The following is a 22,239-nucleotide window of genomic DNA, read 5'->3' as shown; positions in this document are numbered from 1 at the left end:
AAAAAAGGTAAAGGTGTCATAGAATCATAGAATCATAGAGTTGGAAGGGGCCTTGTAGGCCATCGAGTCCAACCCCCTGCTCACAGCAGGAAATCCACAGCTAGAGCATCTCCCGCAGATAGCTGTCCAGCCTCTGCTTGAAGACATCCAGCGAAGGGGATCCCACCACCTCCCTAGGCAGTCGGTTCCATTGCCGAACTGCCCTTACTGTCAAGAAGTTCCTTCTAATGTCCAATCTGAATCTACGCTCCTGCAACTTAAAACCATTAGACCTAGTCCTACCCTCTGGGGCAGCAGAGAACAAATCTGTACCCTCCTCTATGTGACAGCCCTTCAGGTACTTAAAGAGTGCAATCATATCACCCCTCAGCCTTCTCTTCACCAGACTGAACATGCCAAGTTCCTTCAACCTTTCCTCATAAGACTTGTTCTCCATATCGGCTATCATCCTCGTCGCCCTCTTCTGAACCCGCTCTAACTTCCGACTCTTAGGGTGACGTCTTGCGACGTTTACTAGGCAGACCGTATATAGGGTGGGATTGCCAGTTCCTTCCCCGGCCTTTCTTTACCCCCCAGCATATGCCGGGTACTCATTTTACCAACCACGGATGGATGGAAGGCTGAGTGGACCTCGACCCCTTTTACCGGAGATTCGACTTCCTCCTTCCGTTGGAATCGAACTCCGGCCGTGAGCAGAGCTTCGGCTGCATTACCACCGCTTACCACTCTGTGCCACGGAGGGTCTAATGAATGGGTATTTGCAATAAATGGGTATTTGCAATAAAAAAACTAGCATTACTTTCTGGGCAACAGTTTCCAAAAGTTGTAGACTGCTGTATAATCAATAAGACATGCCCATTAAGCTTTCTCTTTATCAATGCTGAATCATTCTCAGTCAGCCACAACAAAATATTCACAAGTGGCAAATCAACGCACCTTTTTAAAAGGCCGAGTCAACATGTGTAAAACTTTTTTTTACTCGAAACAGGGGGCTTGGGGTTTAATAAAAGTTTCATTGGGTTTTGGCATCATCATCATAAAGCCAAATTGTTATCATAGAGCTAAACAGAGCTCCTCTCCTAGTCCCGGTGGTGCTGTGCTTGGAACTACAGTACTGGCTTAGCGTGATATGTGAACCAGCATTAGTAGTTGCTCTCCAAACAACTCATGAGCAGAAATCAAGATTTGTTCTTGGCTTACTGTTCATAGGTTGATTGGAGAGAAACAAACCATGAGTGCTGGTCCACATGTAATGTTAAGTCGGCACTGTGGTTTCGTCCCTCCAAGAACAGCACTAATGAGAAAGGAGTAGAGCTGGGATTTTTGAGCAGTGTGCATGTAAACCCATTTTTTTTATTTTAAACAATAGTTTAATGTTAGATGAGAACCAGATCAATACCTTGTATCCACTTATAGTTTTTACCTTTCACAATTTTAGTTGTTATGGGTCTGCCCAAGTGGAGAAAAAACTGCCCAAACTCAGCAAGCAATGTCAGTTTCTAAATCTCTGACCATATTGCTGTTTAAGGTATACAATTTATTTGTATTAGCCATTATATTTAATTACAATTATATATTATTGGAGCATTATATATTCAGTTTTATCAGCCAGGGTTGTATAGAACATACCATCTTGGATGCCATTTTCCAGTATATTGAACTGGGGTTACTCTCACACTCAGTCCATTTTGGGCAAGATTTGAAGCTGACTCCTAAAATAAATACAGTTTGAACATAAATATAAGAGTGATACCTTGTGACCTATGAGAGAGGAGGTGAGAAGAATTATGTTTTCATGCTGAAAATGGAAGGTAGATGTGTGTATGTTTCCATTTATTTATTTATTTGTATCCTGAAATTACATCTTTCAATCACTTGGTAACTTGCTGACAATCCATAATTACATCCTTTCTACTTCAAACTTTCTTTAAGAATACAGTTCCTGCCTTCCCCCATACCAGTACAAAAACATTGTATTTCTTTCTTGTAGAGAATAGGATGCTCTTCTTACCTGGGCTGGAGAGGTCTCCACACCATGTGACCCCATCTGCTATATAACCTAGCATAGTGTCTTCCAATGTGAGGAAACCACGATCAGCTTTTGTGTAACGATGTACAAGGTCATTTGTCGTGCTCCAAAACAGCGACTGTAAACAAAGAGTCAATAATGAATTCCCAGCTCTGATACATGTCCTGAATGCAGAGCTTGGAAGTAACTTGTTATTTTTAACGAGTTACTTGTAATTCGTTACAATTTTAAATAACGAGTGGGTAATTCCATTACATTTGGCAAGTAACAGAACGACTAGTAATTTCCCTACTTTTCAGCTGCAACTTTAACGTTTCCACGTTAGGTTGCACGTTACTTGGGGGCGAGAACAAGGGGAAGACAGCTCCTGGCTGTGATTGGTTAACACAAGACATGTGCCTCACACTGATTGGACCTCTGCGCAGACTCTCTCTTCCCTCGTGATCTGTGTTAGGATGCACGAGGGAAGAGGTGAATAGGCAGGGCCTGCTAGCGTCTGAGAGGACAAAATGGACGCCGGAGGAAAAAGCCAGGGCAAGGACAATGGAGGAGAAAAGGCAGCAGCAGAATGGCAAAGAGCTGTGGAGGTGAGTGATGATGATTTGTGTGTGTGTGTGTGTGTGTGTGTGCCCCCCCGCAGCACCGTTCTGCCCCCCCCACGGCACTGTTCTGCCCCCCCCACTGCCTCTCCTTGACTCTGCCGCCCCCTCCATCAATCACAAGGCACTTCCGAAACTTTGGCCTACTCAGAGTTTGGAAAAGTTACTTTTTTGAACTACAACTCCCATCAGCCCTAGGCAACATGGCCAATGGATTAGGCTGATGGGAGCTGTAGTTCAAAAAAGTAACTTTTCCAAGCTCTGGCCTACTTCTCTTCCTTCCCCCCCTTTTGAACTCTCCCCCTTGTTCCCATGCATACATACCTGTGTGCTGTATTTATCCAGACAGAGCACTCCTGCCTTTTAAAATGCCGGCTAGCTTTTTATTGTATATTTATTTGAACTCCATCTTTCTTTTTATTTGTATTTTTGTCCTCTTTAATCACAAGACTGAATTGTATGTGGGACAAAAACTGTCTCAGTAATAATAATAATAATAATAATAATAATAATAATAATATTATTAGGCGTATAATAAATGGCTTAAGGCTGATTTTTTTTGTTCTTGGCAGAGATGAGGTGAGAAGTAGGGTCCTTGCAGCTCCTCCTCTCAGTCCCCCAGCTCTCAAACTCATGTTCTGTGAGAAAGAGAGAGATTCCCAGTCCCAGAGACAGATAGACTGTTGACAATCTCTGCTAATATCTATACAAATGTACATAACATGCATCACCTGAACTCACATGATCTAGAGTTACCTTAGATCTTGCAAGATTTGCAAATGAGAAGCAATAGGGTTTTATATTAGTTCTGATTGTCTATTGGGCTATCATAGGTTATATTTTTTTTCATTTTCTATGGCAAAAACTCCAACTTCAGTGGAATTTATGTGATGTGTTCTAATCATTTGAATTTGGCTAATGAATGCTTTATTCTTTCATCAGAACTTTAGCAGTAGTACTAAAATATTAATAAAAAAGAAAAGGGAAAGAAAAAAATACTTTACATACATCATTCAGCTGTATTGCTAATTATAGATATAGATATAAAAGATAAATGGCATTTTGTCAAAAGTATTTTTGTCTACATTTTATACCTCATCCTTGGTTTTCCAAGCTTGGCATGGAATGCTTCTCATACAGAATTAATTTGAAATGCTGCATATTTATTATCATAATCATCATATTCAAAATAAAAAATATATGTACCGCCTTCAAGTTGATTCCAACTTATGGTGACCCTATGAATAGGGTTTTCATGAGGCTGAGAGGCAGTGACTGGCCCAAGGTCACCCAGTGAGCTTCATGGCTATGTGGGGATTTGAACCCTAGTCTCATTTTGTTCTCACAACAACCCTGTGAGATAGCAGGTTAGACTGGCCCAGGCAGGGTTATTCAGTGAGCAAAAATGATGCAAATAGGATCTCTTTTAATTGTGCTATCGACCTGCTTACCTCCACTCTGACTGGGGGATCTTGCAGCATGGGGAAGAGATGAGGGCACATCACAGCTGAAGTTCACCCATATAGGAGCATTATCTCTTGTTTATTACAGAGACGCCTGTTGCAGTTAGTTAGTCAGTTAGTGCGGCCACTTGAGTCACAGCTTGTTGATCCTGAGGAGGCAAAACTAGAAAGTGAGGTTCAGAAAGGAGGCCCTGTGCATGAGGAGGAGGAGGGCATGAAGCAGTGCCAGTTGCCCACAGCCACATCTGCAGAACAGCAAGTACCATGGTTTGGCTTTGAGAAAGCTTGTACATTTGTGAGCCAGAGTGGGGAAAATGTTGTTGTACGATGCAATTACTGCCTTCCAAGGATCAAAAATCTGAGATCAGCTGTTTCCTCCTCATCCAATGTGAAGAAACATTTTGAGGTAAGTCTTTGTCATGCTGGTCCTCAAAGAGTGTCCATTGTCTATTTATGTTTAAATTGTGAAGTTCCTCTTCCATTTTTTCTTGGATTCATGCTTTGTTCTTCTTCCTCAGAGGGCACACCCTGAGAAGCTGAGAGCAATTGAAGAAGCAATAATGGCAAGGAGACGTGGCCTTCCTGAACCAATGCATGACACCCCTCCTCCCAAAATGCTGAAGCAGCAGCAGACAACCCTTGAGAGTTGGGGATCTGGCAGGGAGCCTGTCACCCAAAGCAATCTCGACAGGAGAATCATTGATTTCATTGTAGAGAAGACATTACCACTTCAGACTGTGGACAAACCATCATTCATTAATCTGGTTCGCATTGGACTCCCCAAAGATCTCACCATCATATGTGCCAAGACTCTGAGAGACAGAATTGAGAAGAGAGCATGCCACATGAGAGAAACTCTTGCAAACCGAATGGGTGCTGTGGCATATATAGCAACCACTGCAGATTGTTGGACCAATGGCAAGAAGAGTTACTGGGGTAACAGCCCACTGGATCAACCCAACTACCCTGAAACGTGAGGTCGGGGCCTTGGCTTGTAAGCGCCTGAAGGGGCGCCATACATACGATGTCCTTTCAAAAGCACTGCATGATGTACATGTGCAGTACAGGATCCACAACAAAGTTATGTGCACTACTACAGACAATGGCTCCAACTTTGTGAAAGCGTTCAGAGTTTTCATGGCCAAAGAACCAGTGGAAGCTGCAGGCACCAGTGACGATGATGGTGATAACCAGGAGGAGGAGGAGGCTGAGGTGGAGTTTGTGCCTATCTGTGAGATCCTGGACACAGGACCTGAGGCAGAGGAAGAAGCTGCAGACTCAGGAGAGGATTTTGTTTTACCACCACACCAGAGATGTGCTAGCCACACCCTCAACCTTGTGGCAACACAAGACATAGAGGCCATGCTTTCTGACTCCTCCAAAAGTAGTCTTCTTGGTCCTTTCAAGAAACAGTTTCGTTCCTTGATGGGAAAGTGCAGCAAGTTGTGGTCCAAGCAGAACCAGTCAGCCCAGATTGCTGAGTATATCCGTGCGCAATGTGGTGTGTATCTGAAGGTACCGAATAAGACCAGGTGGAATTCCACCTTTGATGCGTTGAAGCAACTACATGAGCTCCTGTCAACTGTGCCACTAAAAATGTATGCCATAATGGACCGCTGCTCCTTGTCCAGGATCACAGCTGCTGAGATTGAAGTGGTACAGGAATACACAGAGATTATGGAGCCACTAGTCCAGTCCCTAGATATCCTGCAACGGGAGAACGGCATGTTCATGGGGTATTTGCTACCAACGCTCTGCAATCTGGACCGCAAGTTAGAAGGACTGGAAAACAAACCTGAGAGGTACACATACTGTTTTCAGCTGCTGAGAGGTGTGCGTGAAGTCCTAAGAAAGCGGTTTGCAGCTATCTGGGAGGACAAGAGGCTTCTTCTGGCAGCCTGCCTACACCCTCGCTTCAAACTAGATTGGCTGGAATCGTGTCAGGCCGCCACCCATACCAACAAGTAAGAACATTAGGGAAGCCCTTTGGGTGGATTACTCCAAGGGAAATGTTGTCTCAAGGGAGGCATCAGAGGGCTTAAGGTGGTAGGCAGGGGCTGGTCCTTTTCTTCCTGGGGCTGCTCATCACAACCTTGGGTTGCTGCAGGTAATCCTTAAGGGTCTGCTGTGCTGCCCCATGAGTGTGGTGACTTGGTCACCTTCCTACCTTCCATGTCATCATCCACAGGCTCAGGCTGGACCCTGAACCAGGGGACATGACAAGCATCAGGAAATGAAGAGCAGATGATGGTTTCCTAACATATATGTGTTAACATATCCTCTCTCTTTCTTAGATACACAATGGAAGCCTTGTTGAAAGCTGAAATAAAGATGGGTGTACTTAATGAGGACAGTGATCAGTCTTCAGATAAAGACCAGGAAGGAGATGACTTAGAAGATGACTTCTTTAACTTTCTGCCCCAGGGCAAGAAGTCAGCAGTGGACACTGCTGAGGAGGAACTGGTGAGGTACCTGAGGTCTCCCAGCAGGGAAGTGTCATCACTCCATGGCTTTCCACGTGTGCTGCGGTGTTTTTTGCAGCACAACACAGGCATGCCTTCAAGCGCCGCAGTAGAACGCCTGTTCAGTACTGGTGGCAACGTAATGACTGTAAAAAGACATTCCTTGTCTGACATGCTCTTTGAGCATCTTGTTCTTTTGAGACATAACAGAAACATATTATAAAAGCATTTCAAGTGTAAATTTTGATTTCAAGAGTTGGGGTATCTTCATTGCTTGGGGGGATGTGAGATTCTGTTATGCCATTATGTTCATCTTACAGATAATTTTTTTTATTCTACTACCCCCTGTGTGTGTGTGTTTATTTTTAATATTGTTTTAGGCTGCTTAGATGTGCAGCAGCCAAGGCCAGCACCTTGTAGGAGTTTTTTTAAAAAAGTAACTGAAATGTAATTGTAGTGATTACTTTTGAGAAAAAGTAAAGTAATCAGTTACTTTCAGAGCAATTGTAATTGTAACGGTAATTACTACTTTTTTGGGCCAAGTAATTGTAACTGTAATTTATTACTTTTAAAAAGTAATCTTCCAAGCTCTGCCTGAATGTTAAAAGCAGTATTAACTCTTCTTTCCATTTTCTTCAACAGCTTTCAGCTTTTGGGTCGCAGCTTTCAGCTGTGCTGGATTTTTTTGTCTTAGGGCACAAGAGATGCGGATGTGGTGGCTGCCAATATTTTGCATCTGTACAGTTAAGAATGAAAAGTCTAGATAGTAAGAATGAGTGGATTCTGTGGTTCTTTAAAAAATGTTTTCTTTTCATTTGGGTGGCACCATTTGATCCATTAACAAGGACCCCCTTGTTCACAATACAGTTCAGCTTACATTGGGAAGGGATATCCTAAGTTCTGCTGATTCCCCCTCCTAGTTTCAGCCTGTCCTGTGCTCATCCCATGTGCTTCTAGAGGCTCCCCCAAAATTTCAAAAAATAGTTCTCCAATGGAGCACAACCACAGGGGAAGGGGAGTTGGGAAAATGCACAAAAATCCATAAACTCATCCCAAAGAAGGCTTTGAAGTAGAAACTATTCCATGGTTTTCTGGATACATGGCTTAAAATTTATTTATCAGATAGATGTATAGAATTTAGAAGTGTTTGGCAACAAGATTTAGAACATATATGTACCTTGAAAGGGGGAGGGCCTCTGTTCACTTTTAGCTGCTTGCTATAGTATTCTGTGTTGGGAGTCCTTTTGCTCCCTAAATATGGTGATGCAGAATCATATCTTCTCCCCTTTTTATTGATAAAGGAAATATCTGTTGGGACAGGTGTAGCCAACATGGTTACCTCCAGATGCGGTTAGACTCCTTGAGCCCCAGACAGCATAAGCAACAGTTACGAATGATGACAGGTGGAATTCAACAATATCTGTTGAATTACCCCTGGGTTAAAGATTTATTTTGCTCACCTGCTGTATGTGGGAAATATTTTTATTCTTGTATTTTCTATTTTGTATCCTATGTAATCACTGCAGTTTGCATACTGTGGAATCACAACATTGTGTATTCTAGTTGCTATATTCTCCACCTTCTTATCAGTAAAGATTTTAAACTTTATTCCTCTGCTTGTGGGACACCACTTTCAGAGTATTATTACAGTATCACTAAAAATATCAGAACTTGGACATTACCACTATCATTCAACATATAGTTGCTTACAACAGATTGGACAATCTGATTCTAAAACGCACACACACCTAATAAGGATGGTTTTTACAACCAGATTCCATTCAGTACCATCATTCCCTAAAGTATTGACCTTGAAAGCTACAGTATATCAAATCACATCTAAAGGTTACAGATAATGTCCACTGTCCACGGTGACTTCTTATTATGATGGTGATGGATACCATTTCATTAACTATAATAAAGAATAAACTCCCTGTCTGAAACCCTGGAGAGCTAACTGCAAGTCAGTATAGATAGTTTTGAGCTGGATGGACTGTTGGTCTGACCAGGGCGGGATTATCCATTAGGCTTAGTAGGCTGAAGCCTAGGGGCCCAGAGCTCTTGGGGGCCCGTGCATAAGATAAAAAAAATTATAATATAGATTTTTCATTATGTACAAAAAGAAAATGTTTGCACTTTGCAATCGCATTCATAACATTCAAAAAGTGTGGCTTAAAAGACATAATGCACACCAGCCAAATAAAAATGGTCCATTAAACATATTAGTTTGTATAATGTTACTGTGCCTGCGTGCTGTGCCAATATTTAGTATTGATCGCTGTTTTTAATCTTCGCGGTTTGTGGCGTGCATACTGTATGTATAGGCAGGGCCGGTTCTAAAGGGCGGCCAGGTGGGGCACTGGCCCGAGGGCCCCTGGAGCTACAGAGGGCCCTCCGCTCTCCTTCAGCGATCCATGGAAGCAGGACAGGAGCTGTGGATCACGGGACAAGAGCTTCCGAACCGCCCGCCATCCCCCCGCTTCACTTACCTTTTTCTCCCCTGTTTTTTGCAGTTTGCCATCAATCAAGATGGCGGCCGAGGTTTTCCTAAGGGGCTGAAGCCTCTGCCGCCATCTTGGTTGATGGCACGCATGAGAAAAAATTGCCTAAGAGGAGAAGGGCCCCCCAAACACCAATCAGCCTAGGGGCCCTCCTCAGCTTAATCCGGCCCTGGGTCTGACCTGGTATAAATCTGACATCCTATGTTCCTAAGGTAGTCTGTGGATACAAATAGGAATTTCACATTAAGAATCACACCATTGGAAGACATTCGCAGCCATATTTCCAATCCCCTACCTAAAATTTGAGACACCAGCTCACTGAAAGTTGACTTACGCAATCCAATCTACAAGACCATAAGTAGAGAATGGATACTCTGCTAGCACCTCTTTTGGTCAACAGCTCCAGAAGATTCATGCAGATGAGACAAGGCACATATTGTGAACCACGAAGCTGAAAAAACCCTATTCACTTGTACAGCTGTCTGTCATAGGTAGCAGTGGAAGGCATTCAGATGTCCCAGGAGCACAAATTGTATATACATTGTATTCTCATCTATTCAGCAGTAGATTATCATCTCATATTGTTAAAATTGATGTATAACACTTTCCTACCATAGTACTCAAAGCAGTATAAAAACAATCTTTTAAAATACAGCACTCAAAACACTAAATACAATACATTCACAGGTCAAACATGAATGCAACATATTAGGTGCAAGGCAGAGGAGTAGCCTTTCTGTGCTGGGGAAGGGAAGGGAAGTGCACCCCTATTCTAGAAAGGGGACACATATAATTGCTAAAGAAATAAATGAAATTGCAGTGAGAAAGGTGCACAAAAAGGCATGGAATTACTGTAGGAGGGTGATGGTGGGGCTGATGTTTCTCTCTTTCTTGTTTCAAAGAGTTCATTAGTTCTTGGGCAGTTCAGTGGTAGGGCAGGAAAACACTCAGCCTCTAACAAATAACAGTAATACAATTAAAGGTATAGGGTGGCAGGAGTTGCACCACTCATCTGCAGAAGAGAAACAATCACTGTCCAATAGGCACTTGAGGCCATCTCTCACACAGCCAAGTTTTCACTGGTACCAAAAACGCCTTGATGAAGCAGCTAAGGCGAATATGGAAATATAACAGCAATCCTTGCCCAGGAAATCAACTGGCACAAAAAACTAATATTACCTTGTTACATGGGATGGAATGTCTTGCCAAGTCCATCAGAGGCTGATAATCTTCCTCTGTCGCACTGCATGGGTCCTTGTACATAAATGCTTTTTGAAATAGTTCCCAAATTTGGAGGCAGTCTTTGTCTCTGCAGAAAAATACAAATACAGGGGCATCAAGAAGAGTGACTATTCAGCTCGATGCTAGTAAATCTAAATTATATGAAATAGCACTTGGATGCTAAGAAAACATTCCCTAGGCATGATGCAAGTCTGATTACCTGTTTTTCTCTCTCCTGAACAGGCCGAGAGATGTTGTATTGCTGTTTAAGAGGATTATGTCTACCACTACCATTAATAATTGTAGGAGGTTATGGGCATAACTACATGAAATGAGGAAACAGCAGCCCTGTGTCAAGTTCTTCCCCTCTGTAAAGCATCAGCAGGGCCAGCTCCAGACATGTTGGGGGCCCTGGGCACTAGCTTGCTCTGGGCCCTGGCACACGTGCGCACTCGTGCCTACCTGTCTCTCACAGGGAGGGAGCTTCTTCCACCTGCCTGTTCACTGGCCCCGTCTCACTTGTCTTTTGCGGCTGTACAGGCTGCATGCGCAGGATTGCCGTTAACCAAGATAGTGGCTGAGGTTTCCCTAAGGGGCTGAAGCTTCCACCACCATCTTGGTTGACGGCATGCATGAGTGCTACACGTGTGCATCGCTGCCATCAACCAAGATGGCGGCGGAGGCTTCAACCCCTTAGGGAAACCTCAGCCACCATCTTGGTTAAGAGCAGTCCTGTGCACACCGCAAAAGACAGGAGAGATGGAGCCAGCAAACGAAAAGGGCAGAAGAAGCTCCCTCCCTGTGATCCACCTCAGCAGCTACTCTGCCGTGGATCACTGAAAAGGAGCACTACTCCTCCCCCACCCTATTGAGGGGGCCCTCAGGGACCTCTGTGGCTCCAAGGGCCCTCGGCCAGGGCCTGACCTGGCCACCCTTTGGGACCGGCCCTGAGTATCAGCACAACTTAACCACATCCAGATTTCATTCTGTAATGTGTTTCCCTGCCCACCCTGCTTCACATTAGGTCTGTAACTGCATGCCACAGGGCAAGTTTAACTATATTATGGAGTGGGGTGGGGACTCCAGACTGTTTTTTTTTTTTAAGGAACACATCCTGATAAATATTTAAGATGAATCCTGATCTCCTACTTCTGATTTGTTTTCATCTTGGTGGCACCAAAGGAGGCTTTCCTTGACATGCAAATAGCTCTTTCTGCAAGGTGGTTTTTTTTAGGCTGTGGCAGAAAGGCAAAAAAGTTAAACTGCCTCTCCCCACAGTCCTGAGGCAGCCCTGACTCCTTCTCCACAACCTGACTGCTATTTAAATAAAAGAAAATACACTAGTGTCACATCTGGTTTGGCTCTCTTGCCACTGAAGATCTGTGATAGGCCCGTAGCAAAATGCTCAGTTTGATGCTAAAAGTACAGGAGGCTTGAAGTAGAGACCTGTGGCCCATGTTATGGTTGTCATGGAGACTGATGTCTCAGTGGTGGAAGGTTGTCACTCAGTGGTAGAGCATATGTTTTGCATGCAGAGTCCCCAAGTTCAATCCATAGCATATCCAGGTAGGACTGCCCAAAATCCTAGAGGGCCACTGCCAGTCAGTGTGGCCAGTACTGAACTAGATGGACCCCAGTGATCTGGCTCTGTATGAGGGAGCTTCTTATGTTTTTTCCCCTACTACTGTAACATTATCATGTCATCACATTAGCATGGTCATCACATCATGGGCTTCTCCATCCTATATAATGGTTAGCTGCTGATCAGAATACAGAAATCCACACGACATGATGATCATTCCAATGTTAGTAGATAGAGTGGAAAGGCTTATCCCTACTCCAGAGTGAATAGGTGGATCACACACTCTGAAAGTTACTTAGCGCTGAAGTGAACCCACTCCTCGTGTCTATAACTTAGATTGGAAGCAAACTGAATATTGAATTCATGGCATGTTCTTCAACAACAGTGCAAACCCACTTTCATGTTCCTTTACTTGCTTTACTATTGCTTCTGCTTGAAGGAAAAGTTATAGTCCCATAGCTGAGTGCTTCATGTGGAAATAGCACAACCTCCTTCCAGTCCCAGACACCCAGCTATGTTGTCATTGTTAATCTTCCTCTGCCAGCAGGTGGCAGCAATCCACAGAGAAAAGCAAATAAATAAGCAGGCAGGAAGAGGCAAGACTGACATGCTGGAAGCAACATTTGATTTACTGGTATTGTGAAGATGGGTCCACAGTGCATGCCGTGCAGGGCCAGTGCTATCACTAGGCCAACTAGGCAGCCGCCTAGGGCGCAGACCTCAGAGGGGCACAGTATTGACCTTGAGGGGCACCGTTTTATACAGATTAGTTTTTTTAACCCTTGGAAAAAATGCAACTAAAATAAATTTAGCAGTTTCAAGTTTTGTGCTTTTCATTTTTTCTACAAGTCATCTGTTTTTGAAAATTGAAGTTAGCAATTTGGGGGGGGTGCAAGTAGTTAGCCTTGCCTAGGGCGCAAAATAGCCTGGCACCGGCACTGAAGCCGTGCATATACTGCCAGCTACTATATTATATAGGATCGCAACTGTGGCCCTATATTGAGGACGAGTAGGCTGAATTGTGCTCTGCCCCAATAAAGGCAAATTGAGGAGAGTAGATTCTATGGCTTATAGTTAGAAAATGGTCCAATTGACTGTTTTGAAACTTGGCAATGTAGGAGGAATGAGTTTGAGGATAGTCCTTACTGAATTTGGGGTAGAAGGGATACGAATTGGCTTATTTTGAATGAATTAAATATTAGATGAGGGACTTCAGCACATTGAGGATTGGTGTACATTTTTCTTCCTTCGATTTTGCTGGGGTAATTTTGGGGAAGAGGTTTCTCCATTTATACTGTGACTTTTGAGGAATGGTTTGTTGCGTTAGGATAAGGGGAATGTCTTGTACGTGTATTGTCTGTGATTTTATGTGTTTTAATTGCTGAATTTTCTCTTTTTCCTCTACAGTTGTTGAAGACTAGGCTTGTCAGCTGACCTGAAAACCTTGAGCGAGACTGCTCCTACACTTTTCTTCCTATATACGTTTATTATTTATTATTGGATTTATATCCCGCCCCTCCTCCCAGCAGGAGCCCAGGGCAGCAAACAAAAACACTAAAAACACTTAAAAACATCATAAAAACAGACTTTAAAATACATTAAAACAAAACCATTTAAAAAAACATTTTTAAAAAGCTTTAAAGACATCTTAAAAAAAGGTTAAAAACATATTGTTTAAAAAAAGATTTGAAAGCATATTAAGAAGCAATTCCAACACAGAAGCAGACTGGGATAAGATCTCAACTTAAAAGACTTGTTGAAAGAGGAAGGTCTTCAATAGGCGCCGAAAAGATAACAGAGATGGCGCCTGTCTAATATTTAAGGGGAGGGTATTCCACAGGGTAGGTGCCGCTACACTAAAGGTCAATTTCCTATGTTGTACAGAACGGACCTCCTGATAAGATGGCATCTGCAGGAGACCCTCACCTGCAGAGCGCAGTGATCGACTGGGTATATAAGAGATAAGAGAGTCTTTCAGGTATCCTGGTCCCAAGCTTTATAGGGCTTTGTAGACCAAAGCTAGAACCTTAAACTTGGCCCAGTAGCAAATGGGCAGCTAGTGCAATTCTTTCAGCAGCGGGGTGACATGTTGGTGATACCCTACCCCAGTGAGCAGTCTTGCTGTCGCATTTTGCACCAGCTGCAGCTTCCAGACCAACCTCAAGGACAGCCCCACATAGAGCTCATTACAGTAATACAGCCTGGAGGTTACCAGTGCATAAACAACAGTGTTCAGGCTATCCCAGTCCAGAAACAGCCACAGCTGTCTCACCAGCCAAAGATGGTAAAAGGCACTGCTAGCCACAGAGGTCACCTGGGTGACAAAGATGAATCCAGGAACACCCCCAGACTATGGACCTGCTCTTTCAGAGGGAGCACGACCCCATCCAAAGCAGGCAACTGACCAATTATCTGAACTCGGGAACCACCAACCCACAGTGCCTCCCTCTTGCTAGGATTTAGCCGAAAGACAATCACCCAATGCTATTCTCTGAAAATGACCCTGGAGATAGGATTGGAACGACTGTAAAACAGTGCCTCCGATATCCATCTCATCAAGTCAACCCAGAAGGATACCATGGTCAATGGTATCGAAAGCTGCTGAGAGATCAAGTAAGAGTAACAGGGTCGCACTCCCCCTGTCCTTCTCCCGATAAAGGTCATCCATCAGGGCGACCAAGGCCGATTCAGTCCCCTAACCAGGCCTTAACCAGATTGGAATGGGTTAAGATAATCTGTTTCATCCAAGAGTACTTGCAATTGCTGCGCCACAACCCTCTCAATCGCCTTCCCTAAAAAGGGGGTATTTGCAACCGGTTGGTAATTGTCGCAGACCAATGGGTCCAGGGTGGGCTTTTTCAGGAGCCTGTTTCAGGGCATCTGGAACCACTCCCGCAATGATGCATTGACCACACCCTGGATCCACTTGGTCAACCCCCCTTGGCAAGCTTTAATAAGCCAAGAAGGGCAAGGACACACTGAGAGGGCATGTTGCTGGCTGCATCATCGCAAGCACCTTGTCTACATCATCAGGCCGCATCAACTGAAACCATTCCCAAGAAGTTGCAACAGACGTTGCACTGGACACCTCATTGGGGACTACAGTAGATGTGGATGGGGCATCAAGAATGCTATGGAGATGAGCAACTTTACCCTCAAAGTGCCTTGCAAACAATTCACAGTGGGCCTCCGAAGGGTCTAAGACTCCATTTCCTGGAGCTGATGTCAACAGACCCCTGACAATATGAAAAAGCTCCACTGGACGGCTACTTGAGGATGCAATGGAGGCAGAGAAGTGGGCCTTCTTTGCCACCCTCACCGCCACACAGTAGGCACGGTTATGATGTTTTACTCGTGCCCAATCAGCCTCACAGCACATATTTTGCCACTTGCGCTCTAGCCACCGTCCAGCCTGTTTCATTGCCCTTAGCTCACTGGTGTACCAAGGTACAAACCAGGCTCCACAATGCCAAAGAGGGCGCTCGGGGGCAACCGTGTCAAGAGCCCGACATGCCTCGCTATTCCACAGAGTGACAGGGGCTTCAATAGGGTCACCTGCTCTATCTACTGGGAACTCCCCCAGGGCATTCAAGAATCCAGTGGATTACCTAAAAATGTAAGGGTCACACCACAGTTTGTTTTGTCACAGTCAGGTGATGCTTTGCAGGTCATGATGACCTACAATCAGGAGAACGCATACGTGAGGAGGGTGAGTAAGGGATGCAGCCAAGTACCTGGCGGAACGCCTCTCCCGATACGAACCTACCCGTTCACTACGTTCAACATCAAAGGCCCTCCTCCAAGTTCTGACCCATAGAGAGGCTCGGAGGGTTGTAACAAGATCTAGGGCCTTTTCAGTGGTGGCCCCCGAATTATGGAACAGTCTCCCCGACGAGGTACGCCTGGCGCCTACACTTCTATCTTTCCGGCGCCAGGTCAAAACCTTTTTATTTTCCCAGGCATTTTAATATATTTTATTAGCTTTTAATATGTACCAGATTGTTTAATTGTTTCATATGTTTGCCTTTTAGTGTTTTTTATGTGATTTTATTGTATTTTACTTACTGTTGTGCACCGCCCAGAGAGCCTTTTGGCTGTGGGCAGTATAAAAATTGAATAAAATAAATAAATAAATAAATAAAGTCCCAAAGTCCAAATTCACTGGTATAGACAAATGGAGTCTATGTAACTGAAGCTGCCATTCCACGTTCAAGGTATCCATCTAGGAACCAATTCCATCCACATAGGTCCTTATTAGCCTGTACAATAAATAAGCCCCCAATCAACATAATCAGAAAAATAACTCAAATACAGGGACAAGTACAGTGATTCTTGATTGTTCTGCAAACATTCCATAGGTGACCTGAACGGAGTTCATAGACCACAGTTTGAGAACCTCTGTTGTGGAGAATCCCACACCACTAATATGAAAAGGGGGGTCCAATCAGGCATTAGTTTAGTTCCATGCTTGTTTGTTTACCCTTTCGACTTGGCCATATTCACCTTTGACTAATCCTGCATGCCAGTGATGGGTATGGTCAAAAGTAGGCGTCGCCACCTTACATTCTTGCACACACCAGAAGACACATTGGCTGATCTGCACAGATCAGCCAAGGAAGAGATTATTATCCCCTCCATGCTAGTCAAACATGGGTTTATTGTCGGTCTCTCCAGAAGCATAATGTGAAGAGACTCATAAATGTACTAAGATGGAACCCTGAAATGATGTTATCAATGTGCTGCCAAAGCTTTCTGTGGCTATGTGGGGGTGGTTGCTGTTTTATTGTTTTGTTTTTTAACAATGTTGTATGTTGCTTGGAGACCTTCAAGTGTCAAGCGACTAATAAATCTAATCATAAATAATTAAAAATGAATAATGATAGTAATAGATAACCTGATGACCGAAGAGGTGGCAATTTGCATCTCCAGCAGGGTACTGGCTGGGCAGAGAGGTTTGAACTTCTCTGCCAATCCCAGCACAGCATCTACTTTTAAAAAAAAACAAAACTTTTTGCCACCATCACCAAAAAACATGGTGTCTGGTGGGGCAAATTTTCTTCCTGGGGGGCTGGATCAGACAACAAGAAAAGGCAATTCTATGGCTGTTCTATGTAGTCAGAAGGGCAACAAGTGTAATATGAAAACTTAAATTAATGTAAAATACTGCCACCACGTGGGAGGAAGAGAAAAATTGAAAGGAGCATTTGTAGAAACCATAGCTAAAACTAGTGCTGTGCCAAAAACTTCTCCTGTGTTTTTTCCAACCACTCTCCATCAATTAATGAGAAAAGAAATTTCATTTGATAATTATCAAAGGTGAGAGAAAATTTTGGTGAAATTCTCATGGGTGGGTTGCAGGGGTTTACCTTACTTTTGAGGTGGTTGGGGGGCATTTGTGGATGTATTTTCTTTCATTTTACTTTGGGCCGGTTCACATGGTGATTTAATGTGAGATGGGTTCTACTTGCATGCCTGTTTAATTCACACAGTTCACATGACATAGGAGGCAAAGGGAAGGCATCCTGCTGCTCTCTGCTTTTAATCTGCAGCAAATCAATCCAACTTTAATCCAAAGAGGGAAGGAAAACCTGTCTGTACTTCGCATCTCTAAGGGCTTGTAGACGCTTAGCTCTGATGCTTTGGTGAGTCCATGCCCACTCCCTTCCTCTCCCTTTGTTGATGTCATTTCCTGCTGTTTCCTGTTCTGCAAGCCTGCTGCAAACAGTGCTTTGTGTTTTTTCTCCCCCCCCCCAACTTGTGCAAAAAAGAATAACTCATTCAAACAAATATTTGTATTTCTGCTGGATTCTGAAAATGCAAACAATGGCACTTGAGGATTTTTTCTTTTCTTTTTTTTAAATGAAACTTAAACTGGAACTGAGCATGCTCAGTTGCCAAGGTAACCAGAGGAAATGATAGTTTGACCTTAAGAGGGTGTGGTCATTGAGAAGCTGCCTGATTGACCCTTTCCCTTCAATATAATAATAATAATAAAATAATAAAATTTTATTTTTGAGTCACCTATCTGGCCGAATAAACGGCCACTCTAGGCAACGTACAATATCATGATAAAATACAATATAACCAAAAATATAGTAATTAAAATTAAACAGCATTAAACAACATTAGAAACTGACCCATCCCCAGAGACCCCATAGGCCTGCCTGGCCAGGTCTTTAAGGCCCGGCGGAAACCTGTCTGGGAGGGGGTGTGGCGAAGATCGAAAGGGAGTTCCAGAGGGTGGGGGCCACAATCAAAAATGCCCTCTCTCTGGTCCACACCAGTCTTGCTGTTTTAACTGATGGGACCGAGAGAAGGTCTTGTGCGGCTGATCTTGTCATGCGGCATAATTGGTGATGCTGGAGGCACTCCTTCAGATAAACTGGGCCGGAACCGTATAGGGTTTTAAAGGTCAATACCAACACCTTGAATTGGGCCCGGTAAACAACTGGTAACCAGTGTAGATCCACTAACACCGGGGTGATATGATCACGGCGACGGCTGTTCTTAATCAAGCACGCCGCCGCATTCTGTACCAGCTGTAATTTCCGGACCGTTTTCAAGGGTAACCCCACATAGAGCGCATTACAGTAGTCTAAGCGAGAGGAGACCAGGGCATGTATCACTCGTGGGAGCAGATGTACAGGAAGGTAGGGTTGTAGCCTCCGTATCAGATGTAATTGATACCAAGCCGCCCGGCTCACTGCCGAGACCTGAGCCTCCATAGACAGCTGGGAGTCAAGAATGACCCCAAGGCTACGGACCTGGTCTTTCAGGGGTAATCTTACCCCATTAAACATCAGGTCTATATCCCCCAACCTTCTCTTGTCCCCCACGAGCAACACCTCGGTCTTGTCGGGGTTCAGTTTCAGCCTATTCCTTCCCATCCATTCACTTATGGAATCCAGGCACTTGGACATGGTATCCACAGCCAACTCTGGTGAGGACTTAAACGAGAGATAGAGCTGAGTGTCATCTGCATATTGGTGACACTGCAGCCCAAATCTCCTGATGATGGCTCCCAGCGGCTTTACATAGATATTGAATAGCATGGGGGAGAGGATAGATCCCTGTGGCATCCCATGAATGGAAAACAGCAGATTGAGAGCTCATATCAGGTAAGAAGTGTGAAACTTTAAACTCTATCATGGTGGGAAAAGCTTCATATTTAAAATGGAGTTCAGCTCCCATGTGAATGAGCCCAAAATCATTTCATCAGTGATCTGCACTCTGTAGTGTTCCCGGCTTTCCTCCCTTCAGTTAAACCTCAAGGAAAGGCATCATGAGGTAACTCCTCCCATGAGCCTTTTTCAGATTGGGAAGCACAGGCAGCCAGATATTGTAGTGCTGGAGAAACATTTACTGGAAACACACACACACACACAATCATCACCAACCTCACAATGCGGAAAGCTCAAACCTGACACCCAGTGAAGAAGTTTCTGAAGTGTTCCGAGAAGGAAGAAGAAAAATGAAGCCTCTTTGCAGGGAAAGAAAGGCAAATTGGAGAACTGATTTTGGTGCAGACGCATTATAAATAAACCTCTGGATATAACACTGATAACAAATGAGGAAATGTACAGAAAGTTCAATTCTGCTAAAGCTAGTCATCATTCAGGGCAATGTTGTGCAATAAAAGAGAGTGTTTTATGCGTTCTTGTAAGCTGTTGCACTGCCTAGACTTTGGAAATCCTTACCCCAGAAGATCTCTCAGACTCTCTCCTTGATGCAATTTCAGTGCTGGTTGAAGAATTTCTTGATCCAGCACCAGCAGGTTTATCCTCTGTCTGGTGCTTGCATTTTTATGTTGGGCTCCCTTTGCTTATGATTTTTGAATTTTTATGTCTGGTTACTTTTCTTATGATTTGATGTGCTGCTCCTATTCTGCATTTTATGTAGCCAGCAAGGTATAGTGGTTAAAGTGTTGAACTCAGTTCACATTCCCACTCAGCAAGGAAGCTCCCTGGGTGACTGGGTAACACACGGGGTTATTGTGAGGATAAAAGGGGAGAGAAGCAGGTATACTGAGTTCCTTGGGGGAAATGCAGTACAGAAGCAGATTGTTTTTAAATTGAGTTTCATTTTGTATAGAAAGATGGATATAAAATAAAAGCTAGGCTCTTGTTAAAGTCACTGTGGTAAAATGTATCTCACAACAGATGTTTGGGGGGAATTTTCTTATTGTGACTTGTAACATTTTTCTTTGCCTTCTATCTATGCTTGTTTGCACTCTTATCTATGGAGCTTGTTTACCCAACAATAACCAATTAGTTTCAAGTGACCTCACTTCAGCCAGAAGAGACAGGAAGGTCTGGATAAGAGGCAATATCCAATGGTTGTCCTTACCAGCATGAGCCTTGTGCTTGAGGGAAGGACATGTAAAATTTCTGTTCTTGATTTAGAACAAGGGTGGCTAAACTATTTGGGGCCAAGAACCACACCAACCCATGGTCTGGGAGGCAAAGTGCAAAAGCAAGTGTGGCCAAAATGTAGTTTCCAAAATGCTTTCCCAACAGATATTCTAAACCATTTTAAGTCATTCGTTACTAAATTCAGTGTAGAAAAAAGGTGTTGCTCATCAACCCTTAGCATATGGACAGCAGCCTCCCTCACTATGGTGACATGAACTGTATTTCTGCTCTTTTTAAACTAGAGTAATTGTTATATTTGCATCCATATGTATACATTTACATATGCAAACTTTATGTAAATCTGTGTCCTCTTTTGTGGTGAGGCATAAGTGGCCACCCTTAAACCTCAGATTGTCTACTCAGAAATAGGTTCCCCTGAATCAGTGGAAATATTCCTAGGTAAACATGTGTAAGACTGGAACTTAAAAAAGGTAAAGGTGTCCCCGCACTTGTAGTGCGAGTCGTTTCCGACTCTTAGGGTGACGTCTTGCGACGTTTACTAGGCAGACCGTATATATGGGGTGGGATTGCCAGTTCCTTCCCCGGCCTTTCTTTACCCCCCAGCATATGCCGGGTACTCATTTTACCGACCACAGATGGATGGAAGGCTGAGTGGACCTCGACCCCTTTTACCGGAGATTCGACTTCCTCCTTCTGTTGGAATCGAACTCTGGCCGTGAGCAGAACTTTCGGCTGCGTTACCGCCGCTTACCACTCTGCGCCACGGAGCCACTGGAACTTAAGCTAATTACAAATTAAAGGAAATCTGCCATTTTACTAAGAAGGTCAAGAGGTAATCATTCGAAAGATAAATATTAGGATTCCCAAGGTGTGTTTAATATTTGCTGCTGCAAACTTTATACTACAATGTTTCATTTCTTTATTGGTGCTCTTTTCCTGTATGTACCCACTCATTGCACATTTGTTTCAACTATCAATCAGAAAGTAAAGTAAACAAGGCAAGAACTATACAATCCTGGGGTGATATCCAGAATTAGTCATACCTGAAGTTCAATGGGTCTACTCCCAGTCTGACTTAGATATCACCCCCCTCTCTTTGGGAGACTTCAATACAGCCCTAAACATTTCAAACTGGTGATAGTAGAGAGGACCCTTCTTTCCTTTGGAAGCCATATTTTCACAGTCTAAATAAGAAAAGTAGAATATTTCCTAGCAAAGATAAGCTGTGTTTTCTGGTTGGGGAAATAAAATAAATTGTTATTATGGACAGGGAGAGCCAGTGTGGCGTAGCGGTTAGAGTCTTGGACTATGACCTGGGAGACCAGGGTTCAAATCCCCACATAGCCATGAAGCTCACTGGGTGACTTTGGGACAGTCACTGCCTCTCAGCCTCAGAGGAAGGCAATGGTAAAACCCCCTCTGAATACCGCTCACCATGAAAACCCTATTCGTAGGGTCGCCATAAGTCGGGATCGACTTGAAGGCAGCCCATTTGCATTTTTTTTCATTATGGACAGTGTTTCAAAGGTTTTGGGGGGAAATGGCTCCCCTCCTTTTTCTTTTAAATGCCTTGAACGTTTGAGTGCTGGTTAAATTCAGGAAAAAACTAAAAGAGCACTCTTTTCTTTTCTTGCTTGCCTCTGAAAGTTCTTGCCAATTTCAGCAGTTCTGAAAAAGGGACTTTTCAAAGTCTCTTTGCAAGCTTTGTTTTCCTTTGATTTATTACTGTGTACAAAGTCCAAGACATAAATAAAGCAGAGTTATTCACTAATTCACACGCAGGATATTTCTGATTAAGAGCTAGCAAATTCACATGCTCCCACAAAACAAGTTTGCTTTTTATATGTGTATAGACAAAGGTTCATCCCATGTTGCAGGGATTTATTGTAAAATGCTGCCATTTGAAGTGGTAATCCTGATTGGAAGCAGTATACATATGGATGAAGAACAAATACTTTGGAGGAAACTTCATGCTACACAAACACTTGTAGAAATTGCTCACTAAAATAG

At 43.6% G+C, this 22,239-nt stretch overlaps 1 protein-coding gene across 4 annotated transcripts in view; it reads right to left on the bottom strand.

The window, feature by feature from the left end:
- Window positions 1–22,239, bottom strand: part of CD38 (CD38 molecule) — a 105,982-nt gene that overhangs the window by 62,120 nt on the left and 21,623 nt on the right. For all 4 annotated transcript variants that reach the window (XR_009757979.1, XR_009757980.1, XR_009757981.1 and 1 more), the window contains exons 2-4: window positions 10,234–10,363; window positions 2,012–2,147; window positions 1,630–1,712 (exon numbers count right to left, since the gene is read on the bottom strand). Coding sequence is in view for 1 of the 4 variants with exons in the window: in XM_061585459.1 (XP_061441443.1) it covers window positions 1,630–1,712; window positions 2,012–2,147; window positions 10,234–10,363 (349 nt within the window). In the remaining 3 variants the exon portion in view is untranslated. The remainder of the gene's footprint in view (window positions 1–1,629; window positions 1,713–2,011; window positions 2,148–10,233; window positions 10,364–22,239) is intronic.

Source organism: Rhineura floridana, chromosome 9, assembly GCF_030035675.1.
Source record: "Rhineura floridana isolate rRhiFlo1 chromosome 9, rRhiFlo1.hap2, whole genome shotgun sequence".
Lineage (NCBI taxonomy): Eukaryota > Metazoa > Chordata > Lepidosauria > Squamata > Rhineuridae > Rhineura > Rhineura floridana.
Note: the sequence above shows the minus strand (reverse complement) of the source record. Positions and strands in the feature narration are given on the sequence as shown.